This window comes from Mugil cephalus, chromosome 19 (assembly GCF_022458985.1).
Source record: "Mugil cephalus isolate CIBA_MC_2020 chromosome 19, CIBA_Mcephalus_1.1, whole genome shotgun sequence".
Classification (NCBI taxonomy): Eukaryota; Metazoa; Chordata; class Actinopteri; order Mugiliformes; family Mugilidae; genus Mugil; species Mugil cephalus.
The window spans coordinates 3,252,295-3,279,114 of record NC_061788.1 but is presented as its reverse complement, the minus strand read 5'-3'; the positions used below and the strand labels follow the sequence as shown (position 1 = coordinate 3,279,114).

The 26,820-nt window shown below is 42.6% G+C and overlaps 1 protein-coding gene across 2 annotated transcripts in view; it reads right to left on the bottom strand.

Annotated features, from left to right (window-relative positions):
- The window catches only part of LOC124997125 (synaptic vesicle glycoprotein 2C-like), a 45,562-nt gene extending 19,387 nt beyond the window's left edge, over positions 1–26,175 (bottom strand). Inside the window, exons 1-4 of one of the 2 annotated variants that reach the window (XM_047570718.1) lie at positions 26,021–26,175; positions 15,078–15,985; positions 3,576–3,756; positions 67–218 (exon numbers count right to left, since the gene is read on the bottom strand). In XM_047570718.1, the coding sequence (XP_047426674.1) occupies positions 67–218; positions 3,576–3,756; positions 15,078–15,699 (955 nt within the window). In that variant the 5' untranslated portion in view covers positions 15,700–15,985; positions 26,021–26,175. The remainder of the gene's footprint in view (positions 1–66; positions 219–3,575; positions 3,757–15,077; positions 15,986–26,020) is intronic. The other variant, XM_047570719.1, reaches the window with a different exon arrangement.
- Between the last annotated feature and the right edge of the window lie 645 nt (positions 26,176–26,820).

Here is a 26,820-nt window from a genome sequence, read left to right as displayed (position 1 = left end):
GCCATCCTATAAACAACTCCCTGTTTGGCTCCTGCACTGAAAGTGTTGTTCTGAGTTCTCACTCACCATAGTGTGGGATGATGGCCCAGGCCATGGCCGAGGCGTAAATTCCTCCGATCATCCAGAACATGCACAGCCAGCTCAGATGCTCTCCTCTCTTCTCACGAGCCAACACCTCCGCAAAGTACGAGAACACGATCGGCACCGCTCCGCCGATCCTGCAAATACAGTTTTCCCGTAATTAGTCGCGTGCACCTCGCTGTTTGTTTGGCGTTTATGAACGTGCAGGAGCAGATATGAGGGTCACAGGAGATCATTTGTGATGAAGGGAAGAAGTTCTGCAAGTTATATTGGCAGGAGGCAACGATGCATTTATTTAAAGAAACCATCCCACTGTCCTCTGGCCACAGAAAATGAAATGGCGCCACGTTGAAGAGAGATTTTGTCTTTTCCCTCAAACGTTCTTACACAGAATCAGAGGCTGATTTAAATGAGCGGTTTCATTACAGTGTGAATGTCTCACATTGTGTTTATGTGACGTTTAGTTGCTGCTCTGAACTGGATCATCAGTGAGGTGTCAGCAGAGTCAGCAGGAGCCCATCTGTGTCGCTTTGCTTTCCAAGATATATTATAAGACAAAACAAAAGGCAGCATTTGTACGTTTTCTGTGGCTTTAGAGTTAAACACGGTGTCTTTGCAAGAACTAAGAAACACAAAGTTTTTTTTTTTTTAAGAAAACATTTGACATTTGGAAAATACATTCACTTGCATCCCAGAAGTTTTAGACTCCTCTCTGACAAATGTCAGCCAGCACCTGGTTATCTCAGCTCTGCAGAAAGCTTGGTAGCAGACAGGGTGGAATCTCCGCATTTACTAAGAGTCGTTCTCCAAAACGGCTTCGGACTCAACTGGACATGTGCAACCAGTCAGAGCAGCAAACACCACGATATATCCTGTACGTAAAAATCACTCATCACTATTGTCACCATTGTTATTGGCCTTACAGGGGTGAGACCAGAAGGGAATACATTGGAACAAAAGGTGCCAAACACGTTCTTTCAATTGACTATATATTGTAAATACGGACACACGATCCATGACGGCACATAGATCCATCTGAAGAATAGTTTTGAAGCTCAACCTGAGTGGCACCAGGTATCCCCATCTTGGCAGTGCCTGACTCCTTAATTAATTCATTTCTTAATTAATCCTCAAGTTAAAAATAGCCAAAGAGGTGGAAAGTGAGTGGAGTGTTTGTCTGTATAAATGATTATTTCTGCTGTAAACGTGGACATTTTAACATTAAATTAAATCACAGTTGGAGTCAGACTCCAGTGGTCGTTTGAGAAACTGCAAATTTTGGCTTCCACCTACTTGGCTGTTTGATTCTGCCTGTGCTGCCAGGATGTTGAAATATGCTAGCTGCCGTTTACAGGCTATAGTGTTTTAGGTGTTTTGCCTCCAGTTAAGCCCCGCCCCCCAAAAAACATCCCACTGTTCCCAAACTGTGAAGGCGTCTATAACAAGCTGTTAAACCTCAGCTCACTTCAATGCAGGAAACCTGAAAAAATCATCGATAAACTTGGATATAAAATCTGATATGTTTGACTTTTTTATGACTTTATATGGTAAAATCTCTTAGATTTCTTCTCTTACTCTCTCTTAAGTTGTGAAGAAATTCACTGAAGTGCAGTCTGTGTGATTGAATAAAAAAAAAGCAAATTTCCCTTCTTCTCCTGCTCCTGTTTGTTGAGGCAGCTTATGGTAGCAAAGTTAATGAGGTAAGAAAAAGCTTAATGACACAAGCAGCATCTAGAGAAACCGGCGAGAACACCACAACCAACGTCTGAACGTATTTCTCTACTCAGAGTGGAGAAAAAAAAAAAAAAAGGAAAATCTGTTCCAAGCTGCACAGATCTGCTGCTTCAGGCCACATTACCACAGAATTATTACTTATTCCCAGCTGCACACAATAGTAGTGCATGCAGGCTGACGGCTGAACGATGAAAAATCTCAAGAGACCAATTAGAAATTTAAAGCGTTAAGCTATTTTTTAAACTGAGGTACAATCACAGGCTTTCTGGTTACTTACTCGACTTTTATTAAATGTTAAATGAGCTGGGTGCAAATCAGGTAATAGTGGCAACGAGCTGAACTTCTGGTTTGTAATTTAGAATTAGCAAAACTTTTCTTGGTTTCTCCGCTTTAAAACCTGTTTGAGTTCACATTTTGGTCTCACCTACATTGATTTCATCACCACATAGGGTACACACTTATATAATGGTGCTTCATATAGCTTTATGGATGATTAAAGACAGGCAGAAACTCTGTTGTATTTAACTTAAAGTACATTAAAATTAACATTTTGGTCCCCGATCCTCACCCAGGATTCAATTTTGGCCCTCAACTGGGAGGAATTTTGGCATCACAGAAATCACAGAAAAGTATGAGCAATGAGGAAAAAAATAGAGAAGGTATTTTTAATTTCCATCATGAACTTCAAGAAAAAGTCGAAATTTTGAGAAAAAAGTCGAAATACAAATTTGGTAAAAAAGTCACAACTTCAAGAAAAAAGTTGACATTTTGAGAAAAAAGTCGAAATACAAATTCGGTAAAAAAAAAAGTCACAACTTCAAGAAAAAAGTTGAAATTTTGAGAAAAAAGTCGCAATACAAATTTGGTCAAAAAGTCACAACTTCAAGAAAAAAGTTGAAATTTCAAGAAAAAAGTCGAAATACAAATTTGGTAAGAAAAAGTCACAACTTCAAGAAAAAAGTTGAAATTTTGAGAAAAAAGTCGAAATACAAATTTGGTAAAAAAAAAAAGTCACAACTTCAAGAAAAAAGTCACAACTTCAAGAATAAAGTTGAAATTTCAAGAAAAAAGTCGAAATACAAATTTGGTAAAAAAGTCATAACTTCAAGAAAAAAGTTTAAATTTTGAGAAAAAAGTCCAAATACAAATTCGGTAAAAAAGTCACAACTTCAAGAAAAAAGTTTTGACAAAAAAGTTGAAAGTGGAATGTATCACAGTGCGTTTGTGCCCAGCTTCAGGACAGTGTGCGACAATATCCACGCCACTGTTGACATGCAACAATATGAAATAATATATCAGCAATATAAGTGAAAAAAATAATCACAATACAATTATAAATTCTTAATATTAATTATTAATTAAGCCACAATATTCTCAAAACTGTATTCCTTAACTTTTCTTTCAAAATTTCAGCTTTTTTTCTCAAAATTGTTTCTGAAAGTCCATGAAATAAAATCTATCTCCTCTAATTTTTTTTTTCCTCATGGGTGGCCCGAATAGTCTTCCGTACATCACTGAGTTCGCTGCTGTTCCTATTCCATAATGACCTTTTATCTGTTAGAATCAAGTCTGAAGTACCAAGTATGCAAGTATCTGTTTGTAGTTTACAGTACAGACAGGAGGAGGACTAGTTCTGGCTGGACCGGTAATTTATCTAAGATGTGTGCAGCCGTTACTCAGGGGACGAGTATGAGCTGATTCCAGGCAGCACCGATCACCTCTCATCATGTGCAAGAGAAGAGAAAGTTACGAGGACTCACCCGAAGCCAGACAGCATGCGGCAGAAGAGGAACATACTGTAGCCTTGGACGAAGGAGGAGAGGAAGGCGAAGAAGCCGTTGACAGACATGGATATCAGGAGGCACTGCTTACGGCCCAACTTATCCGACAGGCCGCCCCAAAAGAAGGCTCCGAACATCATCCCCAGGTACACGATGCTGCCTGGAGACACACAGAGATGGAAATGATCACGGTCGTCTGGAGCCGAGCGTTAAAACACTTTTCACACTTTGGAACGGGAGGAAATCAGTTTGTCACAAAGCGTAATTTAAATCCAACTTCACACAACTCTCTGCACAAATCCTGACGTGTCTCACCCTATGTGCACTTTCAGTTTGAAAGAAGCAACTCAAATACACGATTTGAATCAAACTTGATGTTAAACAGTTCTGAACTGAGACTAAAATTCCTCCGGGCCACCGTAGATGACTGTTCAGCAGTTACCGGAAATAATTAGTTGGCGCTATTGCTGCACAAGGTGGTCCCAAAAGATAGGTAAAAAATAAATAAATAAATAAAATTATTAAAGCATTATCTTAAAAAAATATATTTTATATATCTAATAATAAAATATAGAAGCAAAATAAGTGATTTCTTTGTTTTTGTTTTGGTAGTAAAAGTTGAATATAAGCTAATCAAAAGGTAAATAATAAAAGGTTTGGTCCTGCTGAGCCTCACACAGACCGCCAAAACATTATGACCCCCTCAGACCAAAACAGCATTACAATATCTACACACTGCATTATTGCCACCCTCAAAATTTCCATGGGAATTTTGTAGTTGTCTTTGTCCCTGCCCGTTTTTTAACATGTGAAAACATTTGATCCAGCAGTAACGTCACCCAAAAAACCTCCCCCCACCTCCCTGTACCAGTGGGTGAGGGAGGTTCTGGGAATTTCTTTGCTTTTAGTCAAAAATCAAGCAACAAAATCATGTAAAGATCATTTACTGCAATGTTTGCAACTGTAGGTTGAGGTAGGAGTTTCTTTCATGGGGCCCAAAGTTTTCTGGTGATGCCCCTGCTTACAACCCACAGACATGAACAAATGATTCATTTTGCATTGGTGGCTCTTTGAAATAACACAACCGCAAGTTGATTTTTGTGCTCCTGATTATACAAATGCATGGTTATACGTGCTCACGGTGGCTCAATGTGTTTAAAAAGTTGTGTGACTCAAATGGAAACTTGAGGCTGGCTCCAAAAGTAATTTCTCCAACTGTACAGGAGGATAATCTTCACACAACGCATGCATTTAAGTTGTGTTAATGTAAATAATGTTTACAGAAAAATCGAAAATCACTCCCAGTTTAATAATTTAATAGAGAAAAAACTATGAACTGAGAGGTCACTGCAAAAAATAAAGGTATTAAAAGGAGATGCATGTCTGTAACTGGAGTTAAATTTTGGAATGATGGAAGTATAAATTTAAAAATGTGCAACTCATTTTTTGTTTATAAAAGAATTGGTTTGTGAAGCTATTTTTGAGAGCTACAAACGTGGCCTGAAAAACTACTACTACAACTAACATCCAGCTGAAGCAGTAAGCGGTGCATTTGGTGAATTAGCTGGTTGTTATTTCCAGGCTCCTGTCGGCGACTCAGAGGCCCCATAAAATCTACATCTATATAAATAGAAGGACGGGGATCGATGGGCTGAACTTGGCGTGGACCACTTCCGGTCCTCTTCACTCTGCATCAACGCTAGGTTTTGGCTGCGACGGAGCTTTAGCATTCAGTTCCCTCTAATGAGAATCAATATGTCTGGGCTTTGATAAACTCCACGGCCCACGGTGGGCAGGCACGACCAGCATCGGATAACAAACACCGTGTTACCACATTACATGATAAAGCGGATTAAGCTGCAGCAGCTGCGCACACGTAAACAACGAGGCTTCAGTTTGCATTTAATTCATCTATTGTCGCTCCTGCTCTGAAGCACGAGCTTCCAACTTTCTGAGCAGAGACTGAGAGAATCTGGTGAGGGATGTTTCTTAAAGTGACATTGGGGAAAAGGGAACAGTAGTTGACCTCGCGGCCCCGCTTTTAAATCCAGCCATTCGTCTTTTACTGCTGCTTATCCGCAGAAAGTCTGGCTCATTTCTCTTCCTATTTCAAGGAACGTGCTGCATAAAAAGAGAGTGTGTGGGGGAGGAGGAGAAGGGGGGAGGGTGTCAGGCCAGTAAATAATCCACTTCACTTTCTATGTGCTAATAAAAATGCTAATGCACGTGGAAAGGGGGGAGACGCGTCCGTTTGAGCAGCAGAGAAAAGGACGGCGGCGGCGGCGGCGGAGGAGGAGGAGGAGGAAGCCTTGTTTGTGGCGATGGGACAGATACGCTGAGAGTAGAAGGGTCTTATCGAGCTGCGCAGACATGATGCTGAGAGCTGGTGATTCATTACAGGTGACAGCCACAGGATCCATGCACGGCTGCTGCCGCCGCCGCCGCTGCTGCTGCAGAGAGAGAACTCTCCTGCAGGCGTCAGGATATGAAGCCGAGCTACAGCACGTATCGGACCGTATATCAAAACTGCTGCATTCTGCACAAACTGGTGACACCTCCTGATTTGTGTAGCTACATCTCAACGCGTGTACCCGAGGAGATGCTATCTAGAAACAGCAGCTCATTTATTTTATGGCTCCCCTCACACTGGGCTTGTATCTGTAATAAAGGGGGAGGGTGTCGGTGGGGCTGATGGGGCAGCTGAGACGCAGAATGAAAATTTCCCAAGATTGGATTTGTGATTTCCTGCTGGGTTCAAACTCGGGTCAGACCTTAAGGGCTTTTATGTAAATTAGGAAGGGGGTCAGCTGAGAGCGGTGTGTCCCTCATGCAGGAAACCGGACAAACGATGAAATGTCCAACCAAAGAATCTAAAAATGATGCGGTTCATGTGCACGGTTGCATCAAACAGCGTCAACATCTGCATCTTAAACCCTCAGACTAGAAGGAATCCCTAAAAACAATATCTACGCAGGCTTTGCTGCACAGCAGCAGCTTCGACCCTCCGTCAGCGTCGACGTGGCCGACATCCAGACTGCTGCCTCAGCATCGCTCACGAAGCATGAAAACATTTCTTGTCTCAGTTGTGCACGAAAAGCAAAATTGAAAAATGCAACATTAACCCTCTGGAGTCCAGAGTATAATTGTCTGGCTGTGATTGGCTATAATTGTTTTTTGGCTACTTTTGGTTTTGTATTTCCATCTTAAAAAACTCTTCACCTCGTTGACTAGTTAATTTCAGCTCAACCTCAGCTGTGTCATTTCACAATTATTTACAAAATCCAAGTAGGAAAGTGTTTGATTTTTCACTGTGGAAACCACAAACATGTTTAACGAACCATTTTTATAACTCAGAATGTAAATTTAAAGTGTTCATTTCAAAACCTTATGAACAAATTTAGCAAATTTTAGCTATTTATAACTATTTCCATTAAAACGCAGGAAATGCACCTTTTTGTACAACTATTTACAACCATTTACAAAACTATCTTTAGCTGCAGTCACAACGTTACCGTCGTCCTTAGCAACCGTTGACACATCATCTCCTGATTGGTTGATCGGATGCATTTATTTTTTCTCTTTCAAGCGTGTGAAGCTGGCTAGTGATCTCCGCTTGCTAGCGTTTTGCTTTTCACCGTTTCTTTTGTGCAAAAGACGTTCACCAACATGACGACAATGTTCAGGAAAAAGCGTGGCGTAAATTATTTATAGTAAGTCTAGTTTTACTCTAGTTCAACACAATTTAAAAACTGGTTTATAGATTGGAGTACTTTCTACACAAGTTGAAACAGATTCAGTGACCCTACGTCTTGCTGCTGCGTCGTCTTAAATTGGTCGCGTGATTTGGACGCACCGGAGCGTCCGTCGACTCCAGAGTGACTGACTGAAAGCTCCGAAACGAGAATAAAAGAAATATCTTGAGGATCGTCTGAGGAACGAGACATCTGCACAGAAGCAGAGAGGATTGGTGAAAGGCCTGCGGCAACTCCAGAAGAAAGGAGCTCCATCACGAGAAGCTCTGATAAGATAAGCTCTGAAGACGTGTGACTAAAAGGTCGGAGGTCGTCAGCTATTAAGAGAAATGCGGCGACTCGACTGCATGCTTGTGATTGGGAGCTAACACTGAAATCAGTGCAACAGAGAAGATAGAGAAGACGTCTTGAGCAGATGGTGATTAGAAGAAGACGGAGGAGGATGGAGACGTGCATTTTGGACCAAAACACAGCCTCAATGTGAAGCTACATTTCTGGGGAGGTGGCTATGGTAGAGGGAAACACAGGGACAAGGATCTTGGAAGTAAAACAGAAAGACTAACACGAGGCGACACAAACTGAACTGAATAAAAGTCCAAAACTTCCATGAAGTTCACGGAAGAACAGAAAGAGGCCCAGACAGTCTGTGAGCTTGAGTAAACCTTGACCAAACTCCACTGAAGTCCAACTAAACAGAGGTGTGTGAATCTGTTCCTTAAGCGGAGGACGGTGTGTATGCTTCTTTTATTAAAGGCGCACACAGTGCAGCTCTTCCGTGGACCCACAGGGATCGTTTCAGCCGACTCTTAAGTCGTCTTCAGGCTTCTATGCGCGCGCCGCCGCCGCTCATCCTCTGTAGTAATTAGCTCTTATGTGTAAGTGTAATTCTCTCTCGACACCTTCTGCTCCGTTTTCTCATCCTCGCCTCCGAGCAGCGGCGTGGATGAGAGGAGAGCGCAGACAGGCAGCCAGGCGGACAGCAGCAGAATCCAGCGTTAATTTCCTCAGCGGGAACGTTCAGGACGTTAAGTAAGAGCTTCAGGGTTTCAGCAGATGAAGAGGGGGTGGGGGGGTTCCCCGGAGGACCGAGCGTGATTGACAGGTGGGCTGAGGCAGGGAATGGTTGGAGGAGAGGGCCCCCCGAGAGAGAAGCACATTCCTCTTGTATTAATTACATCAACACCTGCTGATTCACTTTGCAAAGGTGGAGTTTGCTCAAACTGCTCCGTGAGTCTCACCTCATCTGCTTTACATATCCTCCGCATTCATTAGAAATACTGATTACCTCAAATAAACTGATGCAAAAAGACACGGACATTTGGCCATGACAGTATCAATATGTTCGGTTTTCAAGTGGTGTTCAGGGTCAGTCAGGAATTTTGTGTTCTACTGCAGAGTAAAGGCTAAGAGTAAAGAGCTTCTGTGGATCAGGTCTCCTTGTGTTGTTCTTCGAGTCAGGTCAATGTTATTTACTTCTCACGTAGAACAAAGTTTTATTTACTTTTTATTTATTTATTTTTTTTGCAGTGTGAGCTGATGAGAACCAGGAAACCATGGATAATAGGATTGTATAGGGGTGGGTATTGGCAATAACGCCAACGATATGATATGTATCACGATACTTTAGTCACGATACGATACATTACTGCGATACTATGATATTGCGATGTGTATTGCAACATTCTACCCTAAGAAATTTTAAATGCAGCTTAAAACACACATTATATATATGTACATCAGGTGATATCTGTGACAATTCAAAGGACACACTGAGTCAAAAAACAATATTAATTCAAATTATCCATTTTCAATTTATTGCACGGAAATCATTCACGATCGGCCCAAAACATGACTTTTTCTTTTTCTTTTAAAACTGATATTAAGAAATTCAAAATCGATATCGTATCAGAAGAAAAAATATTGCGATATGTTACCATATCAACGTTTTTCCCCGCCCCTAGGATGGTTGAAATGTATGAGACTGTGACTCGAAAGCTCGTAACCGTGTGGGCAAATCAAGTCGGTACTGTTACTAAGTCAAATCTTAGAGAATTAAGAAAATGTGCATTTGTTAGTTTCAAAATAAAGATTGGCACTAAATTTTTAACAAACATTAACCTTTCCAAACTGGAAATCGAACGATTACAGCTGGACTGATTTAAAGCTTGTCAAAAGACTGTTGCAGTTGAACATAAAGAAAAAGGTGGTTTCAAAGCTGTTTTTTACAGAGACCCCCCAAGGGAAAAAAAAAAAGATGTCTCTCACTGATATTGAATCCACTAATATTTTTGTATTTTTTGTATTTTAGGCTGAGGTCAAAATAAAATACATTGCTATTAGTGTAAACAGTTTGCAAGATCTTACAAGTGAAGAAGTGAAGTGAAGGCAAAGCAAGTAGAGCTCCCCCTGGTGCCTGACTGCAGTATTGGTCATAAGCTCCACCCCCTCCATGTTATTGGGCGGGACTTGGACCGAACTAAAACACTAAAATACACAACAAATAATTTTTCAAGACTGTTTCTCCCATTTTATGTAGTTAATATGATGTTGATGCATGTTGCAAGTGTTGTCTGGATAAGTTTTGTTCTATTTAGTCATTTTACTCATAGAAACAGCAAGTGACACAAGGTCAACTACCGGTTGCCATGCCAACCGCTCAGTAAAGCGGTCCTGTGATTTTTTGTGAGAGTTTAAACTAAAACATTTCCTTAAAACTGGTGCAGGTGGAGCGGAGCATAGTATTAAATAAATAAAAATGAATGAAAAACAAGTGAGTCTGGATGAAGTGTGGTCGGGTCCGTATCCCAAAGAAACTAGCATCATTTTGGCCAATGCAGGGAAGCTGGGGCGTGTTGTCCATATTTATATACAGTCTATGCTGTAGATGCTTCGACAACTTATTTTATGTTAAGAGATTGTTGTGAGATGTCGAAATGTTGAAGTCCATACATTTTTAATTAGCTGCAGCAGAGCCTCTGCTTTGATTAACTTCAGCTGTCGGCTGTGTTTGCGATCGTGTGTGTGTGAAGTAACACCGTATGAACTTATTCAACATAGCTCCTCCAGACTGATTCAGATGCAACACCTGCAGCATGGCTTCCTCTGAGCGAGCTTGCTTTGAAATGCGGTGCAGGGAAAACACCACACAGACAAATTAAAGTCATACGGTGGGGGTGGGGCATTTCTAGGAAGTATATAAAAGCAGCCCTCTCCATCTCCCTCCCTTCCTCTGGGGAGGTACGTGAGCCAGTCTACCGTGGCTAAACTGCAGTGAAGCACAATGCTGCAGAGATTAACTCCGGCCCATATCTCCAGATCGCCGCCGCCGCCGCCGCCGCCGCCGCCGTTATGAGACGCAGGGAGGCTGAGAGGGAGTGTAAGAGAGGGATTACAGCAGGAGGGTAACAGAGAGGACAGACGAGAGCAGGGAGGAGAAGAAGAAGAAGAAAAAAAAACCTGGAGCATCCCGTATCTGGATAGCATTTCACCTTTTATACCACAGTGAAGAGAAGAGACATTTTCGGGAAAAGAGAGTGACTGGAGTAGAGTAGTGATGGCATGGAAACAAATGAATTGGATTTGAATAATAACCCATTATTCATCCTTCATTTACATTCAATTTACCCGAGTTAGAAAGTCTCTTGCAGAGCTTTTTTTTTTCTGGTTGGTAAATTGAATTAGTTATTCCCCAGTCATAGACGACTATGGTTGAGCGTGATAAAAAGAAAGGATTGGAGACAATCAACAACGTGCACATTTTATATCAGATAAGATTAATGTGTAATGCATCATCCGTTTCAGCCTGAATAACTGAAATTACGTTAAGTTAATCACATGTTAATGCTAATGCTAACCCTTAATGGTAATTTACTATATTACTTCTTACTTCTTGTAACATCTTGTAATATTTTTGTTTGCCGATTCTGTGTCCTCCTTTGGACAAATCGTCCATCCGGGTAGTGAGAGTGTAGGAGTTGGTGAATATACTCCCATTAGTCAAAGTCAACTTTTTAAAATAACACTCAAGGTCTCGGAGAGTGAGTGTGTTAGTATATTCTCTAAAAAATATACATTTTCCTCGTCCATTCTTGCCAGAAAAGTCCGTTGAAATATGCTAACCGCTGTGTACAAGCTATAGTAGAGCAGAGCGTAGTGTTGATTTAACAAATATGCGAATGAGTCTGGAGGGGCGGTGCATCAATTTCGTGGCTCCGCCCTCAGACCATACTGATCAGGCCCCAAGCTCTCAAGATGGCTCCGCCCATATCCCCAGGAAAACACTGTCCGTTTGTCCAATGCAAGGAAGAGGGGACGCGTCGTCCATATTTACATACAGTCTATGTGATTGACTCAAGTTTGGAGTCAGCTCCTAGTGGCCATTAGAAGAACTGCAGCTGTTTTGAATGTTGGTACAGTTTGATTATAAAAGTGGACAAACCTGCTGTTCTTTGACAACACATTTGTACAATTAAATCACACTAACAAGCAACTAAATGGCTAATTAGCCTGTTAGCTAATTATGTGTACCCCATCTACTTGCAGTCTTTCTGAAAACCCCTTCAAAATATTCAGATAAATAAAAAAAAAAACAAAAAAGAAATGGAAGGAGGTTGACTCACAAATGTACACAGATAAGACACCCCAGAGATTGTTGTAAATATAGCATATAGCATGTCGAATGTTGACTCATCTTTCATCTTTTGTTTAAGGGTTATTTTCTAGCAACAAAATAGAAAAGAGGTCAGGGATTGGATTAAATCAGATCCCTCCTTTGCACCCGTATGCATGCCCATCGCAATTATCTTAATAAACCCCTAAATGCTCAACAAAAGCAACCAGACATAACTCTGTATAATAATCTTCATAATATTCTCTCCACTGTTGATTCCTTTCAGGAAAACGTCCACAGAAGACACATTCACCGACCCCTTCTGGGTCACGGACCTTCGCAGACAATCTGTGTTAAAACCACCACTCAGCTCTGTTGTGTAACATTTGGTCTTTTTAAGTGCATCCAGAAGTGAGAGCGCCCTCCTTTTACACGGTGTGTGAGCGCGTTGGTAAAATGACTCATTCTTTCTATTCTTTCCCTGCCGTCTCCCACAGAGAGATGAGTCAGAATACGGGAGAAACTGGGTGAATAATAAACCGAACCTGTTCGCCCAGACAAATGAGTTTAGGGTTTTATTTTTGGTTCTAAAATAAAAAAAATTAGAACTTCAGTAAGTCCTGTATCTGAGTGTTTGTGCTCAAAATCATCATTTGACACTATTTTTTTGATATTATTGGAGAAGAAATAAAGGTATATATATATTTATTTACATATTTAAACATGTGGGCAGAAACCCATCCAGCTTAACACGCCTCCTACTCGTGTATCCAAATACCTGGTGCCATGACAACCCGCTGGCAGCTCTTGAAGAGATGAGATTACGGCTGATTATGCTCACCCACCACTACTCTCCATGCACAACGCTGCACTGTCACCGACAAACACAAATCACCAGCAGGCTCCTGGCAGTGAACTAACTCCATCAACAGATCTATTTCTACCAGCCCGCATGCGTCATTATTTTACTTCTATCCATCTGCATCAGTTCATCTCTGCGGCTGGAAAAGACGACTTTCAAATGGAGTGGAAGATGAATTTTAGACGTCTCGCTGTACTTTCCTACTCTCCAGACTCTGTCAGTTCCCCATTAGATATTCAGGGCCTTTGAGTGCGTGGCAGTCAAACTATTCTCGTGAACAGTCAGTGAGTCCAAATGTCAGACTCAGACGAGCTGAAGCGCTTTAAGCTTCAATATAGAAACACAAAACCACACGATGCTGTGCTTGGTTTGTCGTCCTCATTTCTCTGCAAATCTGGGGCTTTCAGAACAGACATGATTGTTAAAGTCCCTGAAAGTAGAGAACTTTATACTTGCACTGTCATATTAATGGCGTCTTCCATTTGTACTCAGAAGTCGGAACTTCTGAGTTGGAGTTTTCAACTGGAACGTCCCCTGAAGTTGGATTTTCTACTCAGAAAGTTGTAAAATCCAAGATGGCTGCCCCGTGTGCAAACCGTAATTAGAAGCTCCCGCAATATTCCATTTATTAGCTCTTCTGATTAGTTGTTGTTGATTTAAATCGGTCGTACAGACAGTATTTATTTTATCATTTAGTATCATTTAGGGTTTTTCATGTGTTATATGTGAACTACAAGTCCATGTCGTGCTAACATCGGCTAAAAACATTAGCCTGGTATAATCAAAACAGAGCCAAACACCATTGTAGCAAACTGGGATTAATACTGTATTTTTTTCTACATTTAAATCAAACAATTTTGAAAACTTTTCATAAATTTCTGCCTCGTGTGGTCTTGTAGATTTTAAATAATTCTAGTAAAAAACTTGTTGTATGTTATCTGTTCATTTACAATTTGTGTAGCTTTAATAGCCTAAATGTAGTTTAACCTTGTAGCAATGATATCAAGAATTTGTAGTTTAATTTCACTCCACACTCAAAAAATCTAACAGTTACTCAGATAAAAAATATACTTTAAATACATTTTTTGTATTTGCCTCACGTACTGTATCCGGTATCTGTTGTGTCATCTGTGCAAATCATCGGAAATTAATGTAGCGTAAATTTCAGCAGTTTCTGTTATAACGTGAGCATGAACATTAGGGGCAGTGTAGCAGCAAAAAAAAAAATACTGGATCGATATCATGCTTCAGCCAAGTCCGATCTTATGTAGTTATCTGCCATAAACCAGAACCACATCCTTGTAGCATCAAAACTTCTTCGACTTCAAAGCTGCTAAACATCGAAGAAGAAGAAGAAAATGACCTGAAAATAACTTTACTAAACATGTCTGTTGAGTGGAAGAACCTTGGAAAAATAAAGTCAGTCAGACAGAAATGTGTAAATTATGCAACGTGGATGTTTGTGGAGGTGGTAGTGGGAGATTGTTATGGAGTAAGGATGCTGCCAATAGCATATTTATGTCCAGTGGACGGATGATTGTGAAACTAGTTGCTCAGCAGCCGTCAACATGAGTACGACCCTTGAAGCCGGATGAACTTCCCCGTTAGCTCATTGATTTCCTTTGTTTCGTGCAGGGGGGATTCTTTTCTTTGCATTGATTGAAACATAATTAAATCAAAATGCTGTTTCACCTAATAAGATTTCAAATTTAATGAGCAGCGTAATACTACACTTCATCTTCACCGCAGCCGGGGAGAGAAATTTAATGACAAGCTGACGTTGAGGTGTACGAACTTCACCTGATGTGATTCCATTTCTGGTGACTCATGGGTGTAACTGTGCAAGATGCAACACACAGAAGAGACACAAGAAGACATGTTTGTGTCGTCTTTAGGGCAGTGGGAAGAAGCTGGAGAGAACCCGTGCAGACACAGGGAGAACATGCAAAGAAAATGGACGGACAGATTTGCACCAGAACCTTTTTGCCCTTGACAAAACAAATGAAAAGTTTTAATTCTTGCAACATGATCTCATTTAGTCCAGCTGGGGCCTTTCTGGGAGGAGTTTGCATGTTTTTGCTGTGCTCGCATGCTCGTTAGGTTAATTGGTGCTTCTAAATTGACCCTAGGTGTGAGTTTGAGTACCAGTGGTTGCTTGTCTCTGTGTTAGCCCTGCGATGGACTGGATAGGCTCGACCCTAGTTAGGATAGGCGGCATAGAAGATGAGATGTCATTTAGGAAGAGGTCGTTTTCTTACCGAGCCATCCGGCGCCAGAGTTGGGGACGCACATGTCCGTCTCGGCGCTGGGCAGGACGAAGCCCACCACGAACACCTCCACGCCGTCCGACATCAGCGCCAGCCCGAGCACGAAGAACAGCTGCCACTGGAATCTCCCGTGGCCGCACTCCTGCATGATCAGCTCGTACTGCTGCGCCAGCTCCTCCTCGTCGGCCTGCCGCTCATTCTCCAGCTCCTTGTGGCTCTTCAGGCTGTCGGACACCGGCTGGCCCAGGGCCACCTGACCGTCCCGCGACTTCCCGTCGTTGCAGGCGGGCACGCCCTGGTACTCCCCCTCGTAGATCTCGTCCTCGTCGTCGTGGCCCTCGGTGGCGTCGCTGGAGGCCCCGTCGTCGTCGCCGCCGCCGCCGCCGTTGGCCGCGTTGTCGCCGTAGTGGCCGTCCTCCCGGGTGTAACTGTTGTAGTTGTTCTCGTCTTCATCCTCGTTCTGGAAGCGGTTGTAGCTGCGATGGGTCGAGTATTCATCCGAGGCGCGATCGACAGCTTTGCTTAAGTTTTTGGCAGCGTGCCTCTTGGCTTCTTTGGCGATGTCCTTGGCTCCTTTGACCAAGGAAGTCCTGTTGTTGTGCGTTTCATCCATCTTGGCACAGGAACAACTGGCACTAAATGTCTTTTAGTTCACCTTCTAGTGCGTTTTTATCCCACCTAGTGCAGCAAAGTACCTGTTTATTAATATTTTGTCTATTTCCCGGCGGAGCGAGATTTAAGGAAGTTTAACAGCACTGGAGAAAAAGAGGAAACTAGCAGAGCTGCCAGGAAACTAATGATTAAGTAATAATGTCTAATTCAATCCAAAAAGGAGACGGCTGATTTCAAATTGTAAAGATCCTCGGTCCTGTCAGAGCTCAGCCGAGGAAACCATCAGACTGCGGGGACAAGAAGAGAAAAGCAAGTTTGATTAAAAGTTGTCTGCCACAAATACAAGCCTGCAGTGTTTCTCGCTCCACTGAAAAGAAAAGGACATTTTAATGCTGCGACAGCCAAACTGAACCTGCAGTCTGCAAAAGAAGTCTGGATGTGTGTTTCGGGTGGTTTCAGGCATTTTTATTTATTTTTTATTTTTTTTAACGCGACGAATACTCTAAAGAAGCACGGACCCATCGTGCCTGACGGAAAATACACCTTGTTTTTTTATAGCTGACGAAGTTGCCCATCTCGGAAAGGTAGTACGTGCAAATGAGATACAATTCAGTGTGAGTCTGCACATTTTTGACACTACAAAAAGAGGTGACTGCAGGAGTCTTACTGTATACAGCCACAACATTAAAACCACTGACAGGAGCCTAACCCTAACCCTAACCCTAACCATCCCGTGATGATTTAATGTTCTGCTGGGAAACGTTTGGAAAATCTTGACATATGGTGGAATATGCTCATTTGTGTTCTTATTGAGCATCTGGTTAGCTTAGCATAAGTACTGGAAGCTCTTGTCTAAAGTTAAAATATAGCGTGGTTCTACACAAGTCAGGCTACATAACCGGGCATATCTACCACCCACAAATTTAAAACAAAAATGTGCTAATTTAGAGACGCGCACATACCTGCCAGCAGTTTGGTTCTTGTCAGAAAAAAACACATTTTTCCGAACAGGTGGTGGATGTGTGAGACCGAGCCATTAAAAGCCGACAAAAGGTAATAAATTGCAGGCGACTGTTAATAAGATGAGGCTGTTTTGTGGTCTTGGCCCAAAGCTGTTCCTGATGATGACACCAGATTCCTGCTTCGGTAATTTGTTAGACGTTCCTTATGGGTGAGAGCGAAGAGGAGCTAGTGATGCAGCACTTTTTCCAAGCCACTGCAGTTAGAGGCAGCGAGGTCCAAAAAATTTAAGGAGGTCACCGTGACTTTATTCTGAGCGCTGACGTTTTTCCAACTCAACACGAAGACGTTGAGGATCAGTCTCAGCCTCGTGCAGCAACTCTTGCTCTCATCACCATCACCAAAACAATGGTGTGTGATCATACACGAATGAGCCATAACATTATGACCACCATCCTAATGTTGTGTAGCTCTCCAAGTCAGTTGTGACTCATAAGAGAATGGACATGGGAGCAAGATGATGGTGTCTGGTGGTGTCTGGTCACTGGATGTTGTTAGGAGGGGGCCTTTGCATCCTATAGGTTGAGGGGAGGGGCCTCTGTGGTGGATCAACAGGTGAATTTGTAGACCAGGTCAACACCTTGTGGTGTTCTTCTCATTTTTTTATTGTTCCTAAACTGTTTTTGTGTGCCTGTGTCAGGCTGCTGCCATCAAGGAGTGTCATTGCTATGGGGTGGGGGGTGTCTGGTCTGGTCTAGGTGGGTACTACATGTTTAAGTAACATCCACATGAATGAATGCCAGGTCCAAAAGTTTCCCAGCAGAACACTGATTTATCACAAGATGGTTTAAATGGTATTTACTTCTTCTGTCAATGGTCATAATGTTGTGGCTGATCATTTTAGGCACTTTACATAATCATTGGACATTTCTTTATGCATGATGCTGTGATTTGATTTGTTGATGTTATGCATTTAGAAAACATTGCTATCTTGGAAACCTAGCGTGTGTGGTATGTCTAATGTTAGGGTTGAGTGGGTTTTAGCGTCATGTTTCCAGTCTGGGAGTACATGTCAGTCTGCATGACGGACTCCCTTTAGGGGCTCTCTCTCTTTCTCTCTGCTATGACAGTGGCATGGCCTCTCGGAAGACCTGTCAACGCGCACAGACTGAGCCGTCTGAGCCGCCGGCCGACATTCGCGTCCAAACTCGGCTGCAGGAGAAACGCCGGCCGAGCTCTGGGCCTTTCACATTCTCCTCTAAAGCCCTGCAGCAACACTATAATATTGGCAGGACAATTACAAAGTTCACACTGAACAAATGTATCGTACACCGAAGCAGCATTTTCTCGTAGCGGGAAAGGAATCAGTTTAATGTCAGTTTTTTTTACTAGTACTGTGTAACTTCAGCGTAGAACACAAGAAATGGAGGCAACAACATTAAAAAAAGGAAATTCGTGGTAACTTGATGGAAGCAACCACAGTTACTCAACATGGCACAATGGTATTTATCATTAATGGACATCTTGTATTTGGAGAACTCTATAGCTAAGATACATGGTGCCAAACAGAATAAATTTGTTAGAGGACATGAGAGAAAAAAATGGTTTAGTCTGTTGGTAAAATGATATTTCTATAAATAAATAACATGCATGGAAGAGTGGAAGGCAATATGGGTGTAATTAGGCAATGGAGTTTTTCTTTTTTTTTATGGGATGGGGGGTCAGTGTATGGTTGGGGGAGATGTATGTTGTCTATTGTTGTCCTGTCCTTTGTTTTCTACCTATTTTTTCTGTCTGTTTGTGGCGCGTGTTGTTTCTTTTATAAAATTAATTTATTTAATTTTATTTTATTTACTTAATTCATTTAATTGTATTTATTTATTTTCAGTTTTATTTATTTTATTTTATTTATTTTTTATTAATATCTTTGGCATTGACCGTGTGTATATTGCGCTCCGGCCTTTAAATAAATTATAATTTTAAAAAAACAGACGACATTAAGGAATAATATAATATCGTCTGCATTTCGAAAAATGTTCAGATTAGTTCTAAATAGAGTAATAATGGAAAAGCACTATGTAAAACCAATGCATCATCATTATTAGTTTGAATTATACAGTAGATACATGCTTCATGCAGACTTGCACAAAAGCACCGTATTATAATTCTCTGAGTTTTACAGTGATCGAAAGTACCTGTCTAACACTTAATGAGTGAATTGCAGCAAAGCTGAATAAAGCAAAGGGAGAAGATAACCTGCTGCCAGTCAGGCAACACGACTATCAGCATTTCTATCAGCAAATAAAAGGAAATAAAACTGAAAATCCATCTTTTCTACATTAGCCATTACATGCTTTTTCTATTTGTATCTTCCGTCCCTGGGGCAGAAAGCACACACTGCGGCGTCGAGTCTGGGTGAAGTGCGCAAATAGACCTTGGCAGGTTGATGTATGGCGTTCCTGCTCACCTTTGGTCCGCGGGATTAGATAAAAGATCAGCTGGGATCTGTCATTTGAACGTAAGCGCCGGGGGCTCGGTGGCGTAAAGCAGCCCAAGAGATTTTGGTGCAATGCAGCATTGAAATGAAGTAGGAAAGGTGTCCTAACTAACTTTGTGCGCAGCCAGATGAGGAGACAATAACTGCCCCTGGCCAGGAAAGCATCTGTGCGCCAGGCTGAAGACAGAACGTGGACTCGGGAGTCTGCATCCTCGTGTCCTACAGTAAAACTAGCCAGCTGAGTTACAACGTTAAAAGTGAAGAAGTGACACCACACTCCTGCTATGCTAGGCTAAGCTATTTGCTTCCTGGCTCTGGTTCTAGACACAGTAAAACGCCAACACAAGGTAGTCAGATCATATACGTCATCTTGTAGCGCTAATAAAAAATTAAGTTATTAATTATAACCCCTCCCCATCCTCCCTCTTTTTTCTTTTCTTACTCTTCCACCTTTCATTACAGGAACCAGGGGACAAGGATGTTTCCTCAACCCTTAAATTCCATCCTCCTCGACCATTCTCATAAAATCTCACTTGATCCTTTTCTTCCCATGACACTTGGCACTAGTCATCCTATTCCCCTCCAGCCCTTTCCCTCCCATCCCCTTCGAACCTTTTCATCCCATCCTCTCCAATACTTTTCATGCCATCCCCTCCAACTCTGCTTATCCCATCACTTTCAACTCTTGTAATCCAGTTCCCTTTGAAAGTTTCATCCCATCCCTTCCAACTCTGCTTATTCTATCTCATTCGAACCTTTTCATCCCACCCCTCCCAACTCTGCTTCTGCCATCTCATTCGACTGTTTTCATTCAATCCCCTTGACACTTTGGATTACATCCCCTTGACCATTTTCATCCCATCCCCTCCAACCCTTTTCCTCCCATCACCTTCCAACCTTTTCATCCCATCCCCTCAAACTCTGCTTATCTCATCCTTTTTCTTCCCATGACACTTGGCTGTATTCATCCCATCTCCTCAACCCTTTTCCTCCCATTCCCTTCGAACCTTTTCATCCCATCCCCTCCGATGCTTTTCATCCCATCCCATCCAACACTGCTTTTCCCATCCCTTTCAAAGCTTTTCATCCCATCCCTTCCAACTCTGCTTAACCCATCCCCTTTGAACTTTTTCATCCCTTCCAACTCTGCTTATCCCATCTCATTCGACCCTTTTCCTCCCATCCCCTCAAACTGAGCTTATTGCGGACCCTTCGAAACCTTTTCATCCCATCCCTTCCAAGTGTGCTTATCCCATCCATTCGACCCTTTTCATCCCTCCCCTGGTCTCTGTTGGTGAAATACACAGTATGAGTTTTAAAAAGTTGTGCTGGTTCAGTATAAAGCATTAGATTATGTACTTTTATGCAGCCGAAAAGAGTCTCCAAGAACCAGATTACTGCATCGACGTGTTTCCTGAGTGTATAAGCACACCTCTCTTAGCAAACTTCCCTTTAACTCATTTCCAGCGATGCCGCTCCTTGAGCTGAAGTACTCGAGACTAAAGGTCGAAGCCTGTGATAAACCTCACGATATGCTCTGAGAGTTTCCGTGCCCAGTGGTCAAGAAGTAAATAGCCAATCAACTCGCCGCGTCGCCACGCCGAGAGCAAAAATGAATAATGGTGGATAACAGGCAGCCGAGCCTGCGTTCCTCCTCCTTTCTTTCTTTCTTTTCTTCTTTTTTTTGTGACCACTCTCGCCTCTCTCATCCAGGTTTGTCAAAAGAATTCGTGACGTCGTCTTTTTGATGTCGGAGTGCGAAAGATACGCCACGTCTGTTGACATTTCATTATTCGTAACAGGCTAACTGCTCTCCTCCTTATGCAAATGGCCATTAATGCTGACATTTAGAAGTCTTTCAGTGCAGTTTGAGATGCAGAGATAATTCATAAAAGCCCAAGCCCCGGCTTTTTCTTTCTTTTTTTTTTTTTTGCTGATGTTAGGAATCGTATACGCAATATACAAGAAGCCACCGCACTTCAACTTGGCCTTTTCCCGCCATAAACAGGCAAGCTAATAACGCTTATGGCCACTTTTATTTTCTTTCGATGGTGACCCCCACCCCTCTCCCGGCGCCTTCTGCTGTGATGCTGTGATTGGGGTTATTATGACAGCGCCCTTGTGATGTGATTTTAGCAATCAGCAAAACTCCTGCGAGCTCTGAATCAGCAGTCCACGGAGAGCGGAGAAATGATTTCCATTGCAGCCGTGCTGTCATGGCCCGCTGACGCCATCCAGCTACGTTCATTAATCACTCGCACACGCGAAAAAAACGCGCATACAGTAGACGAAAGGCGCGCACACACACACACACACGCATGCGGTATACTCTGCAGGTGCAGGTGAAACTAGGAGGCACGCTCACACTGCGTAAGGTGAACTGAAGAAATCATGTTTCTGCGGGACAATGTTCCAAAAAGCTTCTTCTTCAGATCAAAAACAAAACATGCAAACGTAAAAGATCCTGCATGCGACATACTGGTCGACAGCGTGTAAATGGTGTGCAGAGCCCTTCAGGCTTTCTGCTGTGCCTACAGATGGCTGCAGCGAGCGTTTGCTCATGCACATCATATGAATAAAACTACACGGGAAAAGCTCTGCAGATGCCTGTGAAGTTTAGGAACACAGGCAGACATGTACCAGTTTTGTCTGAAAGTTGATCAAAGCCAGTCGTCAATTCAACTTCACAAGAATTGCGGTTGTGAATTTTTTAAACGTTGAGCAGAGCTGGTGTTTTTTTCGCAAATGTGCTCAAAAACAACAAGATGCTGCAGCAAGAATCAAGCTGGTGAGAGATGTCTTCTCCCTTTCCTTTGTGTAGTTTTACGTCTTTGTCGTGGTTCACTCATTAAGAGTTAGATGTGTATGTTCGATCACAGTAAAACTCAGAGAATTATAACCCATTGTGCAGTGTTTCTGTGCAAACCTGCATAAAACATGTACCTACATTCTTATTCAAATTAGTCTTCCTGGATCATCTAAATCTTTTTTATCCGTTACCTGAAGAAACTCCCCCTCCAACCATGCAGCTCCTTGCTTTTATGTTTTTTTTGTGAAGAACTGCTAACCCTCTGGTTTGTGGACAACCTGCTCTATGCACTGAGCCACAGCCGGGTTGTTCTCTTAAAGACAGCATCTGCAAATCTGTTACCCACAACTGATGTGTCACATGAATATTGCCTTTCATCTGTCAGCTAAGCGCTCCATTCTGCAGGTTTTATCAACCAAGAATAATCTCCAAATAGGCCATATGTTACCTCCGCTGCTGGTGCTACAGCTGCAGCGAAAGCAAGGTTCAGCCTTTTTGGAAAACTCTTTCGTCATCCCAAGTTGACAGCTTTTAAAATCAGGAGCTTTGAAGATGCACTGCTGCAAAACAGGTGGAAAAAAAAAATGTTCCTAAGTTCTGCCTCAGGAGAAACGTGACCAAATCAGTAAAGTCCAGAGCTCCCAGATGGGGGATTTGTGCGGCAGAACACATAAATCATCAATCCATTCAGAAAAGTTGCTTACTTTGAAACATCTAAAAGTGTTTCACGCACTGCAAACACGTGCCGTTGTTTTCCGACGGGAAAAAGCAGCTCCAGATGAACGGCCTCTTTGAACGCGCTGCCTCTAGAGGCTGTGGAGTAAAGTGGTTCAGATTAAAAGAGATGAACACACTCCACGTTACACATCAGCACCAGCGCCTCCACTGAGCTCTAATGAAGAGCACAAACACATAAATTCATATTTTCACCAATGCACTCATGCAGAGGGAACTACCAGCAGCGCCTAACGTGGGACCTCCTCGCACACACTCCCTCACAGCTGCCTGATTGCTTCTATATAATGACGGCTGTGTGCGACCGCTGGAGCTTGGCCAGCTGCTGTGGGGGCCCCCGCGTGGATTCTCACATCATGATTTGAAATAAACACTGTGCGTGTCTTTCTGCGTGATCAGTGAAACGACAAATGAGTGGAGTTTTTCTGCGTTTTAATATTTGTTGATTTGAGGTTCAGGTTGGTTTGCTTGTCTTTATTTTTATCTCCGGAAGTCACTTGGATTCACATGTTCATGGTGTCAAATCAGAACCAGTGGTTCAATTCTACAAGAAACTCAACATTGGCAGCTTAGCTTAGCTTAGCTTAGCATGAAGATGTGGGAGACAGGAGATGAACTTGTGTGTCTCTCTAAGATAATACAAAACTTGCCTACCAACACCTCTCAAGACGGCTTTTTTTGAAAATAATATCACTTTTGTATAAAGTCTGAACTCCCTGGTGACTCCATATTGCTTTCTAAACCCTCCTATAGACCCCTTCACATTTCGTAAACAGTGTGATGTTTTTTGAGGGGCGGGGCTTAGCTGGAGGCAAAAAATCTCAAACACGTTAGCTTGTACACGGCGGTTAGCATATTTCAACGGACTGTTCTGGCAGGAATGGACGAGGAAGACGCATATTTTAGAGAATATGTTAAATACACTAACTTCCCAAGACCGTGAAAGTTATTCTGAAAAGTTGACTCTGACTGATGGGACTATATTCAACTAACCCCTACACTCACACTCTCACTGTGCAGGAAATGCAACTTCTGCTTGGACACCCCTAACGTCACATTAGCATTAGCATGTGTCAAGAAACCTCCAAATAATGATTAACTTAACTTCATTTAGTCACAATTTATTCTAACCCGTAATGTTATCCAGGCTGAAACTGATTATGTACTAGATATTTATCTTATCTGATATCAAATGTGCGCTGTAAACAGAGAGTTTGATTGTCTCACTCCAGTTCTTTCTTTTAATCGTGTTCAACCAAAGTTGTCTACGACTGACGGTGGCTGGTGTGCTGTTAACTTTCAAGTTAGTGTTTGTTCTTTTTTTCAGTTTTGGCTCCAAAAAATACAGCAAAACAATATTTTCCCGGTTGACAGTGATAATGTTCTGCCTCCAGCTAACGTTGTGACGTCACAGTGACGTAGGCCATGAATGTGTCTATTGTCTTCCCATCAACCACAACCCCACAACAACTCCTGTCAAAACTATTCATAAAGCCGGAGGACAATCTGATCTAATCTTTATGAAACAGTTTAATTAAATCAAGGACAGGTGAACATTTTTGCTTGAGTTGAAACTTTTTTTTTTTCCTTTTGGTGCTAGTTTTTGTGAACACGTGGTAAAAAGTAAGTATTGTATGACTTCCTGGAGCACTGCTGCAACCCTCTCATCAGACAAAGAAACACCACAAAGCTCTAAGAAAAAAAAGGGCTATTTGACCTGTTTCTGCATTTTAACCAATTGTTTGCATAGTGAGCAGTTTTGAGGGGTGCAATGCCTTTGACAAAGAGACGATTCAAGCCCTAGAACTTCACTTATCCAACCACTATTCTAATAATTTCCGCTTCTATATGACTGGTTTAGGTTTAGGTTTACAGAGCAACAAGTCCAGTTGTTGTCTTGGACACCTTGACCTTTGCTGCATCTTTTTTTCATCTTATGATCTCTAAGTTGACTTGTGAGGAAACTCTCCACAGTGTTGCCTTCACGTTGACATGTGTGATGCTGCTCTCTGCTCTCTCAGGGCAGATCGTGACATGTGACGCATTCACTGCAAAGCCTCAGCTGCATTTTAAAATAGGCTGTAGATGAAACCGAGATATCACACAATGGGATAAAAAAAGAAAACCGAACAGACGAGCAGGCTTGTCATCCACCGGGCTAAACCAAACACTGAGGTACACAGAGGCCCTGGGCAAACATTCATTCATGTTTGACAAACATCACGCAACATCTACCCAGTGTGAGAACGGCCTCGGAGGGAACACCTGGACAGAATTTCCAGTACGGGAAGTTTGGGGGAAAGCTTTACGCGGAACTCATCCTCACTTTTCCCTCCTCTTTGTTCCACTCTTGGCATCGTTTGCGGTACGTACCGCAGCCTCGCGAGCGCAGAGCCGCGCTCAGGAAAAGGGGAAAGAAAGAGGAAAAGCGACATCAATCACCGCGCGGAGTCGTTTGACGCAAGCCGCGTCCCGTAATTAGATTTCGGGCTGTCCTGCTGCCTGAATCAATCCTCCCTGCGAGGCGGCGTCACAGTACGCTGTACAGTTAGATGACTGTCCTCGCACCGCATCGAGCAGTGACTCCTGAGTAATAGATGGATCCCCCCTCCCTCCCTCCTCCTCCCCTCCTCCCCCCTCCCTCCCGTCTCTGCGCAGCGTACTGCAGATTCACTCCGGCTGCATGTGCGCGCCGAGGAGCAGGGGGAAGCTCGGGGTTGCCTCTCCGTGCAACTCATCTTTCCACGACCATTGATCGCGTGAGGAAGAAACCCCCCCGCCCTTCCTCCCCCTCCCCTTCCCCCTCCCCCTCTTCCTCACCCCCTACCCCAACACCCTCCCATCCAACTTACAATATGATCCTCATCGCATTTCCAAATTGTGCTGCATTTAATTAAAACTTCACCAAAACATAAATAATATTATTAATAATAAAAAAAAAACATGCAGACACCTCCTCGTGTACATGGCTCAGATTATCCACCCATTAATGTATTTTCTGATCGCTTTTGTGTGTGCATTTATGATTCCAAACACAATGATGCTGATGCTGCAACTCGCAAAGTTCCCCAACTTTCCTGTCAATCATGCGATGCGCGCAGGACACTCAGTCATAAAATGATTCCTGCAAATAATAACAGTAATAATAAAAAAGAATAATAATACAAAATGCAGCGTTTGGCTCAGCGGACGAATCCGAAATGTTCCTTTTCAATTTTGCATATTAAGTGACTCCTAAAGATGGAGTGATACGGCTTACTGTGGCGGAAGATGAAGTTGGGAACAATTGGTGAGAAAAAGGAGAAATGAATAAATCCTTACAGTTTTCAGAGGATCAGAGGCATGGCACCGAGCTCGATGACTAACCTCCCCCTTTTCTCTCTACACGGCTGCAGAGGCAGAAGACATCGCGCCGAGATTCTTCTTCTTCTTCTTCTTCTTCTTCTTCTTCTTTCCTGCCTTCTGCGATGCAGCGGTTTCTCTGCTGCAGTCCGAGAGAGCCGAGAGGAGGCTGAGGGGAGGTGGGAAGCGTGAGGAGTGCGATGGGGGAGGGAGGGAGGGAGGGGGGGAGGGAGCAGGAGTAACAGGCAGACTGAGATCAATAGTGGGTCTGCATCCCGCGTACGAGCGATTCTATGTAATAAGGCTACAGAATAAGAGGTTTGTTGGTGGAGGGGGGCACCTGTGTTTTGATGATTGCAACGAAGAGTAAAAAAAAAAAAAAAAAAAAAACACTCAGGGAAGATTTTTTATTTTTTTTATTTACAGATGTTGATGGTCCATTCAGTGCACATTGCATGGTACAATTGCTTTTTGTTGCTCAACACAAGCAGCAATACCACCGGCAGCCACTAGATGGCTGCCATTTAGTTTAGCAAAGGGACGTCAAACACCCAAATCTTGCCAACGGGATGAATTTGCATAGTGCGAAATTCGCACTGAAGACATTAACTGCAATTTTTTAAATAAAAAATAATTGTTATTCTTCACGTATCCACTAGGGGTCACGTTGTTTTAGTAAGAGTCAGATTCATATATTAGAGACAGTCTGGTCGACTCAAATCATGGCGCCATGTTTGCTACATCAGAGGTTAGATTCTACAGTGTAACTCTATAGGATA